The sequence below is a fragment of the Venustampulla echinocandica genome (assembly GCF_003357145.1).
Source record: "Venustampulla echinocandica strain BP 5553 chromosome Unknown scaffold_0, whole genome shotgun sequence".
In the NCBI taxonomy this organism is placed as follows: domain Eukaryota; kingdom Fungi; phylum Ascomycota; class Leotiomycetes; order Helotiales; family Pleuroascaceae; genus Venustampulla; species Venustampulla echinocandica.
Window position 1 is genome coordinate 6,268,186 of NW_022474205.1, and position 16,895 is coordinate 6,285,080.

The 16,895-nt window shown below is 49.0% G+C and overlaps 7 protein-coding genes across 7 annotated transcripts; 2 read left to right on the forward strand and 5 right to left on the reverse strand.

Annotated features, from left to right (window-relative positions):
- Window positions 1-16: 16 nt before the first annotated feature.
- On the forward strand, window positions 17-1,028 carry BP5553_01935 (Uncharacterized protein; the record flags this gene model as incomplete). Its single annotated transcript, XM_032010558.1, has 3 exons — window positions 17-140; window positions 209-781; window positions 865-1,028. The coding sequence occupies 3 exons, from the start codon at window positions 17-19 to the stop codon at window positions 1,026-1,028; spliced, it is 861 nt and encodes a 286-aa protein (XP_031874612.1).
- Window positions 1,029-1,207: 179 nt separating this feature from the next.
- On the reverse strand, window positions 1,208-2,632 carry BP5553_01936 (putative aminomethyltransferase, mitochondrial; the record flags this gene model as incomplete). The annotated part of the gene is made up of 1 exon (XM_032010559.1): window positions 1,208-2,632. The coding sequence occupies one exon, from the start codon at window positions 2,630-2,632 to the stop codon at window positions 1,208-1,210; it is 1,425 nt and encodes a 474-aa protein (XP_031874613.1).
- A 427-nt stretch (window positions 2,633-3,059) lies between these two features.
- On the reverse strand, window positions 3,060-4,598 carry BP5553_01937 (uncharacterized protein; the record flags this gene model as incomplete). Its single annotated transcript, XM_032010560.1, has 3 exons — window positions 3,060-3,675; window positions 3,727-4,249; window positions 4,304-4,598. The coding sequence occupies 3 exons, from the start codon at window positions 4,596-4,598 to the stop codon at window positions 3,060-3,062; spliced, it is 1,434 nt and encodes a 477-aa protein (XP_031874614.1).
- Window positions 4,599-5,719: 1,121 nt separating this feature from the next.
- BP5553_01938 (A cyclin) lies at window positions 5,720-7,359 on the reverse strand (the record flags this gene model as incomplete). The annotated part of the gene is made up of 4 exons (XM_032010561.1): window positions 5,720-5,805; window positions 5,858-5,996; window positions 6,046-7,263; window positions 7,351-7,359. 4 exons carry the CDS (start codon window positions 7,357-7,359, stop codon window positions 5,720-5,722), a joined length of 1,452 nt encoding a protein of 483 aa, XP_031874615.1.
- Window positions 7,360-8,193: 834 nt separating this feature from the next.
- Window positions 8,194-9,602, forward strand: BP5553_01939 (Translation proteins SH3-like protein; the record flags this gene model as incomplete). The annotated part of the gene is made up of 3 exons (XM_032010562.1): window positions 8,194-9,325; window positions 9,381-9,454; window positions 9,507-9,602. 3 exons carry the CDS (start codon window positions 8,194-8,196, stop codon window positions 9,600-9,602), a joined length of 1,302 nt encoding a protein of 433 aa, XP_031874616.1.
- A 957-nt stretch (window positions 9,603-10,559) lies between these two features.
- BP5553_01940 (Fungal-specific transcription factor-containing protein) lies at window positions 10,560-13,671 on the reverse strand (the record flags this gene model as incomplete). Its single annotated transcript, XM_032010563.1, has 8 exons — window positions 10,560-10,587; window positions 10,638-11,401; window positions 11,456-11,698; window positions 11,749-12,412; window positions 12,461-12,730; window positions 12,798-12,875; window positions 12,929-13,256; window positions 13,344-13,671. 8 exons carry the CDS (start codon window positions 13,669-13,671, stop codon window positions 10,560-10,562), a joined length of 2,703 nt encoding a protein of 900 aa, XP_031874617.1.
- Window positions 13,672-15,191: 1,520 nt separating this feature from the next.
- BP5553_01941 (Uncharacterized protein) lies at window positions 15,192-16,646 on the reverse strand (the record flags this gene model as incomplete). Its single annotated transcript, XM_032010564.1, has 4 exons — window positions 15,192-15,767; window positions 15,872-16,112; window positions 16,174-16,245; window positions 16,531-16,646. The coding sequence occupies 4 exons, from the start codon at window positions 16,644-16,646 to the stop codon at window positions 15,192-15,194; spliced, it is 1,005 nt and encodes a 334-aa protein (XP_031874618.1).
- Between the last annotated feature and the right edge of the window lie 249 nt (window positions 16,647-16,895).

Below are 16,895 nucleotides of genomic sequence, written 5' to 3' on the forward strand. Positions count from 1 at the left end.
CAACACTCAATTCAAAATGGCCTTCCCAACCTACACCAAGACCTTCCATACCACAACATACCCTTCCATCTCGCCAACCCGGAAAGAACTCTCCACGGCCGGAAAGGTAATCCTCATCACAGGAGGGGGATCGGGAATTGGTAAGTGCTCTTATATTCTAAAGTTAATGCATGATGAGATACAACATTGAACTAACCAAATCATATAGGATCTCGGATCGCCCACGCGTTTGCAGCCTCGGGCTCAACATCCATCGCCATACTAGGTCGTACCGAGACCTCCCTGATCTCCACGAAGGAGTCCATCGAAGCCCAGCACCCAGGTGCAAAGGTCATGGCCCTCGTAGCCGATATCGTAGACCGCACCGCCGTCCATGCAGCATTTGATGAAGTGAAGATCATCTTGGGTCCAATCGATATTGTGGTCAGTAACGCAGGGCACATGCCCAGTGGCTCATCCATAAGCACCGCAGATGTGGACGAGTGGTTCCATGGGATGGAGGTAAACGTGAAGGGGAATCTCATCCTCGCCCAAGCTTTCCTAGCCAACGCTGCGAAGAAGCCGGTGTTGATTAACGTCAGTGCTGCGGGTGTTCATATCCCAGCTTTGCCCGTGCCATTGAGTGCGTATGTGGTGAGCAAGGCAGCGGTGGTGAAGTTGGTGGAGTATTTCGCCGCAGAGAATCCGGGTGTGAGGGTTATGAATGTACATCCCGGGGCCATTGACACGGGCATGGCGAAGAGGGCTAAGGATGCTGGGTTGGAGCTTCCGTTTGATGATAGTGAGTTTATTTTTGCTTGAATCCTTCTTTTGCTTGGTCAACTCACTTCTGTGATTGGCGGTTTTCGCTGATGGTTGAGATAGTTGAGTTGCCGGCCTCCTTTATGGTTTGGGCTGCTAGTCCGGAGGCAGAGTTCTTGAGGAACAAGTATATGTGGGCTAACTGGGATGTGGATGAGCTGAAGGCTCAGAAGGAAGAATTAGTGTCTTCCCCACAACTGACTATTGGTCTCCTTGGGTGGCCGTGAGTATGAAATCACGGTATATGAGTAGCTATTTGATGAGCTAGGAGATCAAATGGAGAGAGAGATGAATAAACTCGAAACCGGAGTGCTAGGTTCTTGATAAACCTGTATTCTTTTCACCACTTAATCTTATTATTGGGTGAAATATGGAGATGTTGTGCTTCTCTTCTCTGGATAAAAATCTATGCTGGACCCTTGTGGTACTTAGTCGGCACGAATGTCATTTTCGTAACCTTGGCCGGACGTTTCTTGCCTCTGACAATAACCTCTACTTCCGTCCCCAACCGATGGAATCCAGTTTTGAGGTACCCCATAGCGATATTCTTCCCCAAGGTCGGACTAGGGCAACCACTTGTGACAACTCCAATGTTGTTACCCTCGCTATCCACAATCTCCGCACCTTCTCTAGCAGGCGGTCCCTGAACTATCAGGCCCCCTCGGCGCCTGCGAACCCCTATTCCGCCTTCTTTCTTGGGCAATAGCTGCTTCAAAATGAGGTCGTCCCCATGAAATCCTCCAGAAGCTCTCCTATTCTTCCCGATGACCCAACCGAGAGTTGCTTCTACAGGCGTAGTAGAATCATCAATATCATGCCCATATAGAGCCATTCCCGCCTCGAGTCTCAAACTATCCCTGGCTGCAAGCCCGGCCAATTGCAGCTTCTCGGGCGTCGCACTCTGCAACAGAGATTCCGTAACAGCCACCGCCTCGGCAGGCGGAATGGAGATCTCAAAACCATCTTCGCCGGTATACCCACCTCGACTGACCAAACAAGGGCTCGAGATGTTCGACCCTGGCAACTTCAGTTTCATATATTTGGACTGCCCAAAGTATAGCTCCTTCAACTTTATTTCCTGGGGATCAGCCAAAACCCCCTCTAAAATCTCCTCGCTCAGCGGGCCTTGCAGAGCAACCAAACCCCAATCCTTCAATACCTCCCACTTAACCTCCTTTCCTCCGTCATTGGAAAACTGCTTCAACTCATCTTCAAAGTACTTCATATCCTTCTCCCTACATCCGGCATTCGTAACCAAATAGAATAATTCCGGGCCCAACCGCGTAATTATTGTATCATCAACAATACCGCCAGTAATAGGCCAGAGCATCGTGCTCAATCCACTATGATGCGGGGCCAGTTCGGAAGGCGAAGACGGTGTGATTCTCTCGAGGAAGGCCGTCACGCCAGGTCCAGAGAAGCGGTGTTGCACCATATGGCTTACATCGAAGAGCGAGGCGTGGCTGCGTGTGAAATTGTGGGAGTCGACAACGCTCAGGGAGGAGTATTGGACGGGCATGTGGTAGCCACCGAATGGCACCATCTTTGCGCCATGGGCGAGATTGAGGTCGTAGAGGGGGGTTTTCTGGAGAATGTCGGCCGAGGAAGAGGAAGTGGAAGAGGCTTGGCGAGCAATTGGGAGCGTAGATATTCTAGAAGTGACTTTGGATCGGGGCAAAGCTGATGTGGAGAGTGGGACAAATGGATGCGGTGAGGGGTTACTGGCGCGTTTCTGATGAAGAGCCGTTGAGATCTGACGGCAGCTTCGTGGGGCTATTTTGGAAGATCGGATCGATGCATTGACACCTTGCACAGCTCTGAGACGCTTCATCTTGGGCAATTGGCTCGAGATGAGGTGTTAGGTGTATATTTGTATCTTTGTTTGTGAGACCAAATGGTGACGGTTTTAATGGCGATCTCGGCTGTGGCTCGTGAGCCAGCTTCCGATTGGCATGCGGGGCCGTAGCATCGGACCCGACCAGCTCGGGTTCAAGCGGAAATATATCTTATCTAAGGCACCTATCTTGCGCGTCTTGATATCTGTAGATGCCGTATGGCTTTAACTAACTATAGTTTCCAAACTATTATCCTTACTCTATTCTAACACCATACATTTCAACGGCAACATGTCGCTTACAAGTATGCATAGCACAAAAACATCTGGGAATGTAAAGCTACAAGTGCCGATCCGGGCTCCTTATAGACCATGATAATACACCTAGAGCTTGAAAACAACATGGTAGTAACCCCACCACTCCTTACTTTGTCTCAAAACTGTATCTCAACCACCCAGACAAAGCATTCAAGCTCTCCCATCTCACAGACTCCTCTTTCTCGGACATCAACTCCATGACTCTAGACTTCAACCCAAGCCTCTCCAGTTGATACCTTTTCTCGGGAACCTCCCTGACCAAGTTTCCTATATCATTACATGAAATAGCAAGGACTTGCTTGTCATTATCCCAAGGCTTGCTCATGATTTCTGCAAGCTTCTTTGGCAATTCGCCCTTGTCATGCTCGAGGATTCGGCGAGCATTTTCGGCCCAGAACGTTGGGCTTCGATGTGGTGGCGACCAACGCAAGTGTCCCGAGTTGACCTCGGCAGCATACTCATCAAATGTTGTTTGGGTTTTCTTATATTCTTCAAGCATCTCACTGAGATTCTGGAGATCCTCTATAAGATCAGGATCTGTAAGATGTCGGCCGGTGATGTTCTGTAGCAATGCCGGAAGACGGGCTAGCCCAGCAGTGGGCAACAGCGTCTGCATGTTTGTGGAAAGCAGGTTATACAGAGATGATATTAAAAGTCGGGTAGTTTTCTCCTTAGGTGACAGTCGAAGAAGCTGCGTATATAGAGGAATAATATCATACTCACTAGGGGGTCGGTTAGCACTCATCTCACTAGCAGCTTCAGGATAGACTTACTCTTCTAGGCCCTCCCCGACAGTTTCGCCCTCAAAGCTGAGCTGCCACAGAACCAAGAGGGCGTGATAGAGTAATTGGAGACCAACACCCCCGCCAAGAGTCCCTTCAACATTGGTCCGACCGACGGTAGCACCACTCCAGAGTGATGCTGAATCGTTGGCTGAATCGATACCTACCGCAGCTCGCAAAATATCAATAAGCGGTGCTACGGTCTCGCTCCTATGTTCCCAAAACAGCTGCCTCGATTTCTTGCCGCGCAATAAGCCAGAGTACTGTAACACTGCAATATCCTGCAAACCCCCATCTGTCGTCTTGGTCAAGGTAGACAGGTATGAGAATAGCTTGCGTAGTGCTGACGACCCTTCGTCGGTCAAATCTGGAGCTCCTCCCAGTAACTTTGCAAGGACAGTCGAAGTAAGAAGGGGTATAGGACTCTCGGGGTCGTTCGATTGTGCGAGTATTGGTAGGAAAGGCTTGTAAGGATCGGGATGCTCCAAAATAGCTGTCAGGAGGGCTGGAATGCCTGTGGGATGTCTGTTAGTTCTGCGTCATTGAGTCGAAGCGTGTCTATACGTACCATCGAGTAGATCTCCTAGCAAAACTAGGACGTATTGCACAACATGCGCCCCCTTCGCAGCAGACTCGAAGACGCTGGGCTTTCCAGGTGCACCTACAAAAAGCGTGCAGTAGCCCTCCAGATCGTCCTCAATAATCTCTTTCCTCTGCTCCTTCCTGACCTTGTCTACAGCTCGGATCTTGCTCAATTGATCCTCGCTGATGGTTCCAGCCCGTACCGCACCATCCCAGGGAATCGGGCGCGCGCGGATGTTGTTTTGAAGCGATGAGAGATAAGTAGGGGGGTCTAGAGACATGATGATGGTGTACTTAGCTCCAGCTAAGCTATGCTGTGAAAGAGCAAGCCTGGAGTGTATTATGAAAGGTGGGCAGCTGTACGTAGTACTACGAAGCATGTACGGAGCTTGGGTCTTCCCAAGCCTTATCGATGGAACAAGTGACCGGGGTTGCCCAAGTGCTGCCGTAGCGCTCCCGCCTCGCCAACTCCCTCCGGTCCAACACCTACGAATAGCATAGTTATGGATTAATTAAGTCAGGAGGCCAAAGGGTTATCTTTACACTAAGAAATGCCATGGTTTTAAGGTCTATACATAATTCATTATTAACTTTTGGACGCCGCCCGTCGACTATCTTTCAACTATTCTCAACAAGTAGATACAGTGTTAAGTGAACCATATCCGACATTTCTCGAGTCTTCGCCATCTAAATATTTTCTAATGGTATTGGACGAGCTCATCGATATCTCCTTACTTATTTCCGTAGCCTATGTCGGGATGCTGTTTGTTCTACCTACCTACCTATGTTATATAGACCGTTCACAACGATTAGCGCTCGACCTAGGTACTAGGAGCAAGGATACGGCGACCGCAAGGTCGTCACACTCCCGCAATATCGGGCTCGTAGAATAGTTATACACGCAGCAACCTAGGGGTTTTACGGTACCATTTTATTGATAGTCAGTTCAACATATGTACAGCGGGTTTCCCATAATCCCGTCAAACAGAAAAGCCTCAGCAGCTAAGTACAATTGCAATTGTAAGAGTGTGCTGAGAGAGTAATTTTCTTGCCATTTCATCTGTATTCAGACCAAAGTTCTCAAACGAGGTAACAAATGCCAGACTCCATACTTCCAAGAAAACGCATATTGACGCCAGAACCCAATTGAGAGTTGAAAGATGATGAAGCAGCACAGCAGCTAACTCTGAACAAGTAAGAGACAACAACACGCTCGCATAACACCGATCCAGCACAAAATCATCTCGTGATTTGGCGAGATGTCCATGGAAAAGTTGATGCCTCAAGAAAGTCATTCGTCTATCGTATTCTCAGTTCCTATCCCATCCAAATAATGTATCGTATCCTGAGAGCAACCGAAGCAAGTCGTGACGCTTATGAATAAGGGTGCAGGGCCAACCCATCACGCCGCCAAATTAAGGGGTAAGGATGCATCGATACCAAGTTCCGCAGCATGTCTCTTGGCCCATTGTCTTGTGAGAATCGAAGCTGAAGAGAATTAGCGTCCTGTTATATGTAGTTGGAACAATGTAGTAAATACCCTTGAGGAACTTCTTGCTCGCATACTTCTTGAAGAATGCTTCATGAGCGACAGGACGAGCCAGATAGTCAACCATGAGTTTAAACACAGGCTCAATTTCCTCTTCATCGTAGCCAGAGTAATGAGTCAAAGTAGCATCCTGCGACTTGTTAGTAGTGGATCGGTCATGCTATGGATGATTTACGTACCCATTCACCTCGCTCGAGAATCAGACGAGCTAGGTACATCGACGCCGCAGCAACGTGGCTTGGGAGATAGCTCATGAAACGATGATCAAGAAGGCTGATCTCCATGAGATATTTGCCGAGCGTTCGGGTTTGAATATCATAGTTATCGGCTTTTGAGATGCGGCGGAGGAAGTTCATTGGGTTGGGGTAACTCAGATCATAGTTGAGAGCTGTGAGGACATATCGCTCGGCGCTGAGGATTTCTGCATCGGTGAAGCCATTATCGGTAACGTGACGGAAGTTAGCGACGTGAGGGGAGAGAACCTCCTCATATTTGGAGGCAATGAACATGGCGGTGACACCAACCAACTGGAGGCGGTCAAGCTGGACAACCTTTGCTGAGAGGAATCGGTCAATGATGTTGACGGCCAGGAAGAGGGTCTCGGGAAGGAGATGAAAGCGCGTGTGCACTTCAATAAGCCAGTCAACAAGGATTCCTCGCATGTTCCACTCCAAGTCTTCTTGTGAGTCCATGTAGTCTGGGTTGGGAAGAGTCGAGACCTCAAGCTTCTTCAAGTACTCGAAAATCTCCACAACGTAATCAGCAACCATAAGCGGATCATCAAGGTCTTCTTTATCCAAGTCCTCAACACCATCTGCGAACTTGCTCTTAACAGAGTCCTCATCCCCGACGATAGGTTCCTCAAGTGGTGCCTTTTTTACATCCTCGGCACGTGCATTCTCTCGGGCTTCAAGGTGGATCTTTTTTCTTGACGGCTGCTCCTCTTCAACAGGTGTCTCCTCCTTGATTGCATTTGAAGTACTGGAAGTAGCCTTTCGCTTCTGGGAAGGTAAAACGCCAGACCCGACACGTTTCAGCTCCGCCTTCTTGTTGCCATCTTTAAGATTGGTGGTTGACCTGGACGACGTGGTACGCGATGAATTCTTCTGGACACCGGTTGGCTGGGAAGCCTTTGATACGAGTCCACTCTTGACCGTGGCTCTCTTGCCATCGATAGCCTCGCCTTTCGTGACATTGCTGACATCTCCTAGTGCAGAACGCTTGCGGAGCGGTTGTGTATTAACGGCCGATTTCTTTGACTGAAGTGGCTTCTTAGCAGCACCGAGACCACCATCCTCTCCGAATGCCTGGGACTTGGATCTCGTAAGTCGTGTCGTAACGGCAGCACTGTTCTCATCGTTCTCGTTGGTGGCCACCCTGCGGCTGGCTGCTCGAGCCTGGAATCAAAGCAATTAGTAGTTGCTCAGACGCGGAAAATTTTAGATGGGGGTTAGATTTTCGTAGGATAGATTGGCCAAACTTACTGGAGGCATGATTGTGGTAGGGTGTATTAATGTTTATGTGTTGTGTAGTTGGATTCAAACTATATGGTAGTTAGTAAGACGCGGTGACAAACGCGGCATATAACCGCGTAATACGTTGAGGAAAAGCGATGCAACCACGCGATAATGTGCAACCAACGCGAAGAAAACCCAGAATAACATACATGAGTTTAGCTAAAGCCTGGAAGGTCTTTAAAAGGCGTAATTGGCTTGCCGTCGAGTTGGGCCAGCACGATATCACCAATGTTGACAGAGGCCGTGGCTCGATCGATGACCGAGTGTCGAGGGAACTCAATGCGTGACGAGTGGTGACTTGAGAAGCCTAATAACTTCACGTGAGGGCGGTAAAGAGGATATCGAGTCGTAGGAAGGGGAGGAGGAGGAGGATTGTCTTCGAGAGGGAAGAGGTATGAAGACGTGATGAAGGAAGACAAGTAAAGGTGTTTTCGCTTGTTATGGCTGGCGACTTAGCGCGATGTCAAACCCCTACCGACGCAAGGCGCCCAGAACGCGGTTGCTGATGCAAGGGCGAGAAATACTCGGTGAAAATGAGCCCGCAATGGGATTTGAAAAGTTGCAAATGGCAATGTGAGAATCTTGAATGAGCATAAACCTTTCTAGATTTAATTGCACGTAAAGCTGGCGTGGAGAAATGGGATTTTGTGTCGGGGTGGGAGGTGTCGAGGGCGGTGGTGGGGACAGAAGCTCTTTCGTGGTGGGGACGGGGGATGTTGACCGGGCAAGTTGGCCTGGCAACAGTGTTTATCTGCCTCAGAGGCAAGGCACGAAGGAAAAGGGTCGGCTGTGGCTGGAGCTGGACGCAAAATGTGGCTCAGCCAGTCCGCTAGTCCAAACTACTCCGGGCAGCATCTGAACATCCAAGAAATTGAGTTGGAACACCCTCATACCACCAACCACCACCAGCACCTCGTCAATCCCGCCCTCAGGTGGCTATTCTCGCTGGCAACTAGGTCAATTGGATATTCCAATCTGCCTGCCATGCTTCAACCGCGGTTGCTGCTGCGCAAGTCGCAGCATAGCGCCCCGTGCAAATACCTCTCAATTCAACAAACCATCTCGCGGTCCTATGCCACCATCGTGGAGCCCGTGAAGGTCGACCCAATCCCAAGTCTGGCAACCACGGCCGGGTTTGCACCTCCACCTTCCACGGAGAAGAGCAGTGCTACCTTTGCAATGCGGACATATAAGCCTCGAACACCCGGTGTACGACATCTCAAGCGGCCCATAAACGACCATCTGTGGAAAGGGCGGCCATTCCTCCCATTGACATTCGCCAAAAAGGGACATGGGAAGGGAGGTAGAAACAATAGTGGTCGAGTGACAATCAGACATCGAGGTGGTGGACATAAGAGAAGGATACGGGTCGTCGATTTTGCCCGGATGACACCTGGACCACACACGGTCGAGCGTATTGAGCATGATCCGGGGAGAAGTGCACACATTGCATTCTTGAATGAAGAAGCCACTGGACGGAAATCCTATATCGTTGCTTCTGAGGGTATGCGGGCTGGCGACGTAGTCCAGAGCTATCGAGCTGGTATCCCAAAAGACTTGCTCGACAGCATGGGAGGAGTTGTAGATCCGGGTGTGTTGGCAGCAAAGACTGCCTGGCGAGGCAACTGCTTGCCCCTTCACATGGTCCCTGTTGGAACCATGGTGTACTGTGTCGGATCCTCAAAGGAAAGGGGCGCCGTCTTCTGCCGCAGCGCTGGGACTTATGCTACTATTATTTCAAAGGATGATATGGCCAAAGGAGGCAGCAAACACGTCCAGGTCCGTTTACAAAGTGGCGAAATCCGAAAAGTGAGCAAAGATGCTTGTGCCACTATTGGTGTTGCCAGCAATCCTCACTTTCAGCATCGACAGCTTGGAAAGGCTGGTCGAAAGCGCTGGCTGAATATCCGGCCCACAGTCAGAGGTTTGGCTATGAACGCCGGTATGTATTATCCATTCGATGAAGAGTATCTCCGCGGTATCTAACAATATCACAGCCGATCATCCTCATGGTGGTGGACGAGGAAAGTCCAAGGGTAACGTTGATCCCGTAAGCCCATGGGGCATGCCTGTAAGTCTAGTTATCCAACCATACCCAAGGACTCCAAGCTAACCATATCCAGGCCAAAGGAGGGTACAAGACTCGCAAAACCCGAAACCCAAACAAATGGGTGGTTACACCTCGAGAGCGCAACCACGGGAAACGGCGAGTCAAGTAGACGGAATACCCTCATGTATCATCTTTTTCCATGTTCCCCATCGAGCTTGAAGTGTTTGCGTACAAGACGTTCAGGACCAAACATGTACAAAATAGAACCCTTAAACCCCGCAGTTGCATATGCGTGGTAGAATGTAAGAATTTTATGTACGACTAGAATTGGCGATCTGATAGTTCCAAACACTAGCCATATAGAGTAGTGCATAGAGAAGCAGCACATCTATTCGGTTCGGCTCGAGTGCCAATCATGTAATATTCTCCAGTCGTTCATCCATCTATCCATTTTTCTTGTCTAGACCGCTCTATTGAATAAGAGTCACTCACCGGCCAACGTCAGGCCGAATACCACCTACCGAGCTTATCGCTTTCCCATCATCCCAGTCCGATTTCTCTAGACTTCCTACGCATTACAAATCACCACGATTAGTATTCATCCTCCACATTCATGCAAGAAGTCAAGAGCTTGGGAGTACAAAAATGCCACCATGTCAGACAACCATTCAAACGAGCCCTACGTTCCCGGATTAACCACCAATCGCAAAATGCCTTGTATCTTTTTACATCTTTTAGCATTACTACCGTATATGTATTTCTATGAGTCCTAATATAACCAATCTGGACCTCATAATGCCTATCCAAGAATAGATTGGGGAAAATAATCGAACTGCCCGAGAACCAGAGCGGGGGGGGAATCAACCAACCCTATCCCAAAAACCTAATCCCTAATGCCCAACCCAAACCCCAAATGTGTGTGTTTTACAGTCCGTGAAAACGTATAGCAGGTGCCCGGATCGCTGCCTACGTTCGTAAATGAATGGTGCTATATACGCGAAAGTCATATTTTGTTCCATATGAGTAATACCTCTTTTCCCAAGATTAAAATGTCGTAGCCATAACCAATTTTTATCGCTCCAAAACTTAAATGTCCTTTAACGCCACAGGAATCAATGAAGGCCATTTAAGTGCCTCCTTCCCAAGCGATGTCCCTGTAAATAGAATTAGAATCTAGAAGATCAGGCTGGGGGGGAGTACAAACATTTGCATTGGATCTAGTGGTCCAAGCCCCATTAGATGTCGAAAAACACCTTCTCCTACGGGAGTTAACCCAGTCGTCTGCTGATTCGCCATTTCCCAACCGTTGGGAACATCAAACTGCCTCCCAGGAGTCTCCGGCATGGTGAAGTTATTATCCGGTGTTAAGCCCGTTCCTGAAATATTGCTGTAATCTGGCTCCCCGGAGAAGAATGCAGACATGGTACGGTGATCGTTGCTCGAGACAGCGGGGATATTCGATGATACAGGACTTGTGCCGTAAGAGTTGCCAGCCGAATTAGATTGGGTATTTTGTAGGTTGGAAAGGGAATCCGGAGGTGTGGCGGAATTCGGCGTTGGCCGGTTAGATGTTGATTGTGTGGTAGCTGGAGAAAGCACCACATCACCGCCATTATTGCTACTCTCGCTGGTCATATAGCTGCTACCACTGGTCATCTCGCCACGCTCATAGCGATTTGTTGGGACCGCGCCAATCACTAGGCCTGCCATGTTTCGTTGGACCTCTTGCCCTTGATCAGTTGGTGGATTCGGATCAAAGGGCACCCAATTTGAGTCATCTCTAGTAGTTTGATCCTGAGGCTCCGTTGGCCTTTCAGATACTGGGTCTGGATTAGTTGTGGGACTAGTATCTGCTAGGTCGATGTGAGCTGCCATAGGCATGAAAGTGCAATGGTTCCGGTCTTGGCGTGGCAGTCCATCGAAGGGTGGCTCTCCTATTATAGGTGCCTTTGCACTAGATATCCCCAGCTAGGAAGGCGTTAGACAGTCCTGTTAAGGGATTGATTTTTTAGGGGTACTTACATTATCCTCGCTATACGCGAAGACCGACTTATACCTAGGGTTTCGCATGCCAAGACCTTCGAGATCCACGTCCAATTGAACCAAAAAGGATTCTGTTAATGGATTCTTCTTCTTCAAGGCATTCATCGCAGAGAGCAAGAACCGCAAAGAGTCACCGGTTTGGCTATCATCCGGTCGGCTCTTCAAATATTGAACGAAAACTCGGGCCGCAACGTACAAACAAAATGAGATGAATGGGTTCATCTGGAATCAGTTAGAGCTATCTCCGTATTGGGATTTTTGCGGTTACTTACTGAGGACAAGTCAAGATGAGAAATCAAACGCATGATACCTGCAACCTCATTAGCCGCAGTGATGCATCGTACTTTGCTCTCTGCGCTAATTGATGAAGGGAGGCGGTTTTTGTCCGCTTTATATATTGCTGCCTGATGCAAACAGATTGTCGAAGTGTGGATATTCATATTCGTAAAGACAATGTTAGGGTTAGTCAAACCAGCAGGCAATTTGAGATTTGATGGCATAGATAGAGAGATATTGAGGAGGATGTTGTCCATCTGCCTATGGCGCTTCCAGAATTCCCCGTTCAAGTCATCATCCCGATCATCCGCATCCGGACGATGCAGATGGATGAGATTTCGTCCGAACAAGCAGGCCATTACGACAACGCCTGCAAATGCCGAGAGCTTACTAGCCCCTGTAGGATCCATAGCGTCGGATAACGTTTGCGTCCGCTCCGGTTTATTATTCTCAAAAGCCTCTTCGGAACTAGGAAGGTGTGATAGAATATCCTTCTCATCTATAGTCAACGGCCAACCAGTTCCGATACTGGCGTAACGGTCGGAGCAAAATGCCATCCAGAATGTCCTCCTCCTTTCCTCTCGCTCTGCCCAATCCCGAGGCGGGGGGAGGCATTGTTTAACATCGAGACCTTCTCCATCAAGTCTGTGCAGACCCATCCTTTTGCAGGTTAGCATTTAACATCTATTGTTCAAGAGACGAACTTACATCTGACATAACCGAATGGCTGCCCCAGTGCTCATCCATGCCCGTGGAAAATACATCATCTTGAATTCATAGGAGGCGATCAACGCGTGCGTCTGTGCATGCGCGACTGATATCATGTGCTCTCCATGGCCCTTCAGATAATCCATCTCCACATACTTTCGAGATCGTCGATAAAAATGATCTTTGAGATCCAAAAACTTATCAGTTACAGAAGCGGCAAGTGTCCATATGACATAGCGTAGTGCAACAGGGGGTCGTTGGCTTGGAGCTCTATTGGGTTATCAGCCAAATAATTCCTACCAGAATACCCGGTCAACGGGGAAATTAGGATGCTTACAAGTTCATCGCCGCGAGGTATCTGTATTTATGTATCATGGGTACGGAAGGATGGATCTTGTCGAAATAGATGGCATGCCTAGAACCCAATATAAGTTGTTGCCTCCATTTATACTTAAAGATTTGACATACAATTCATCAATTGTGTCCTGTGGAGGGAGCGGCTCCTCGAGACCAAGTCCGATCATCTCCCACGTAAAAGTGCTCCCATCAATGCCCATGCTCATATTTATATCGGCCGAGAATGCCAGCTCGTCCAGTGGCGGCTGCTGAGGAGATTCGCCATTGAAACCCCACTGGTCCCCAGCTACAATGCCTGCTGCAGGATTCGACACGCCAAAATCCCCTCCCGGAATAGAGGTGTTAGCCGTACCAATGCTGGGCCGAGGAAAGGATGTTTTGGTGGACTCCGTGGTGGCAGATACAGGATCTTGGGTTTTTAATAACGTCTCGACCTGTTCTATTGTTGTGGGTTAGCCGTAGTCGTGAGGAGGCAGACAAACGCTCTAGATCTAGCAAGATCAAGAGGCTACTCGGATGGACTGACTTAATCTCTCTTCCAATGCCTTCACATATCCTCTTTTCGGGCCCGACTTCCTTCGAACCTCATCATAAGCACAACTGTGGCCCAATCTGGTGCATGTCGAACAGCTTGGTTTCGTTCCATCACATTTCAACTTCCTCTTCCTGCAGATTATGCAGGCTATTCTCTTTGGCTTTGGCACCGTCGAGTCTCCTCCGCTCCCAGCTTCAAGAGTTGCTGTGTTCGCATCCCCACTTGGGGTCTTGCTCCGCTTATTTCGACCAATATTTCCGGTGGGGCGGGAGAGGTCGTTGAAGTAGTCCTCGGGAGGGGTATTTGAAGCGGAGGACATCTTTGCGATCCAGTCGCCTTGCGCGTCTAAGTCTCAGCCGGTCCTTTCGAGTCGTGGAACCTTCCTGGAGTCGATGTACGCCGTCTGGAGGGTGAGTCGAAATATCCTGATACCCAACGCCAGCCAGCGCTTTGGCGAGTGGTCGAAGATACCGTGCCGCTCGCTCGCTCGACGACTACTGTAGGTAGTAGGTACTCCCTCAAGGTGCGATTATTACGTGCACTGGCGCAAATCACCAGAATGGAATTGATGCAGTTCAACAAAGAGTCTTGTCTTTGGGCTCTAAATCACACCCGTAAGCCTGAGCACGTATCTAGACGACCGTAATTGCGTTTCCGAATCGCAAGATGCAGGGAATTGGCTCTTCCGCACCATTTACAGTACAAGAGGAGTTTTAAGCTTGGGCACCGTTTGCAACGCGCAATGATCCCCTCCTGTCCAGGGCCGCGACAAGTCACCGTCCTTTGAAGGTTGCGCTAGCGCGACTCCAGCAAATACTCTCGTCCACGCGTAGAATAATAATAATCTGATAGTGGCAGAGGGACAGTGTCAAGGTGGCAGTGTGGCAATAGTGTGATCAAATTAAGGTGAACGCCATGAGGACCACAATGCGGGCTGAAGTTGATTTCACAACAGGACCCGCTAAACCGGCCGTAACTATGACAATAAGCTGGGACTCGAGAGCAAGGCACCAGCGACATCCAGGATCGATTCCGTAAGCTGCGGAATCTGTGCAGACGGTGGCTCCAGGTGGCCTTGCCGCGTTGGCCTCGAGAGCGGAATTGTCAGGAAACCCAATAATAGCAGAGCAATCAAATCGACCCAAATCACGCTCTCCTCAGCCTCAACACGGGGGGTTGGACTTCTCGAGCACACATTACCAATCAGGGCAGCGGGAAGAGTCCCCTCCTTAGACGAGTCGGGGTGATATTACGCCGGCTCATATCTGGTCGTATCTATGTACTATCAATGTTCTTCAGCGACGCGACAGCCCTTTAACACTTAAAAGCCATAGGGCGTGGCCGTTTGAGAGCCGAGGCAACTTGATGATTAATCATTAGCGGCATGACGTTTACATTGTCGGCTGAAGTGTCTGCTCTTTGTCTGGCGCTTTGTGGCTTATATCTACGTACTTCGTAGGACCAAGCATCCAGAGTGTGGTGAAACTTTATAAAATGGGGAGAGGACTTGAATTGGACGGCCACGTGCTCTGTGAGTCCACTGCTAATAAGATCCATGCTACGTACATACGGAGATAGGTAGGTAGGTACATACGTGTGCTCCCTTGTACGTAAGGAGTAGGTAAGCCCGAATGCTCCGTTAATGGGCTGCGTTCTTCGACAGGCTGGGAAAGAGTGGTAGCGGGTTTCCTTTTACGGGGTATTTCAAAGGGTTGGTTTTCGGAATACCCCGTAGGGCTTCAAGCTGTCCCTCAATGTTTAGTTGTGGGCAATTTCTTCCGTAAAGAGATGCTCGGAATGGATGCCGATGATATCTCGCAATTTGAGCTCTGATATTCTTCATCTTCTCTCTGGTGGTTCAACTCCAACAATCTTCAAACTACCCATATCTGTATACGCCAGAGAGTAGCGGCTAGGGTGCCATGCGACGACTGGACAGGGCCCTGACGTTTTGATAGTGTGTACACGATCCCCAGACTCGCCATGAGCTATTTCCAACCCGGGGCCTTCGTCACTGCCACCAACAATAAAACTCCCATCGTAGCTGAAACTTATACTTCTCACAGGGCCCACCATGTCGATCAATGTCCGCTGGCAATGCCAATCCGCCGTATCCCAGACAGCTATCATGGAATCAGACCCACCTGTCGCAAGAAACCGTCCGGTGGGTTGCAGCTCGACGGTGAGGCATGCGGAGGTGTGCCCGTTTAGGGTAAACGGTAGAGTGGGATCGTGGCTCGTCCAAAGGATGGGCTTGAAGTCGGGATAAGAGAGAACCTTGACTCTCCCTTCGCCTGTCGTCAGGAAAATCTTTTTGCCGCTGTGACAGAAACAGATCTGATTAGTCTGCACAGGTTGTTGATAAGAAGCAATCGGTGTCGTCTGCGTTGGAGACAGGATATAGATATTGTCGGCCTAAAGATAGTCAGTAAGCACAGTGTATAATATAAGGCGTCGTGTAACTCAGCCACGAAATCGCAAGACTTGCACGGCATTCAACGCTGGAGTGAGGCACATACCTTATTTCCAACCACGAGACTCTCGCCATCAGGGCTCCATGCTAATGTAAATGCATCACCAAGGCCCTTAATCTCATTAATGACCGCTTTCGTCCTCACATCCCAAAACTTGACAACACCATCGCTAGAGACACTACACAATTCGGCGTCTTTCACCGGATTAAAAGCCACCTTCTCGATTCCAGCAGCATGGCCTTTAAGCTCCGTCGAATACTTCACATTTGGTCTGTCTGGATTCCAACTGTGAGACTATCAATATATATTCCTTACGGTACTTAGAGAGGTGGGATCGCCAAACTTACACACGTAATGTTCTATCTGCAGAGCCAGCAGCAATCAGGGTGCCCAATGGATTCCAAGCAATAGACCTTAAGCTACTTTCGGGATTAGTATATATATCTATAACATTTAACAATTCCGGCGGAGGATATTTTTTATTGTAGGTGGTGGTAGAGAAATCAGACTCAGTGTTGGGCATATTTAGATATCCCAATAGTAAACGGGATGTTAAAATTCCCAAGAGTCCCAAGTAGTAGCATTAGAAAATGAAACAATGATAAAAGCTTCCAACGGCCCGCTTTATTTCAAACGCAAAAAGGCAAAGCCAAGCCGCAAAGTCGGACTTCAAACACAGAACTGCAGGACGGGTAGCAACATACCCATGAGAGCCAGCTCCACGTGATGATGGATCGTGATAGGTTGTTGTCTTGAGGGAACTAAGGTAGACACCAAACTTTTCTTTGGAAATGCTCTGGCGCTGGCGGATGGGTGCCATCAGGGGCGGGTAGACGTGAAGTATAGATCCCTCGAGGGTGTCGGTCGAAGCCTTCAGGACGTGGCGAAGGCCTTATATAATTGCGTCAGAGTCAAGAATGGCAATACCACAAACAAAAGAATTAGGATGTCTTTAGAGCTCAATGATGTACTAAAGCTTTGGGTACTGTACAGTAGGCGTGAATCAAACCAGCATGCAACAAGGAGGGCTGGTCTCAAGGGTCTTGTTCCTCCAGACATTCGCTTGTTC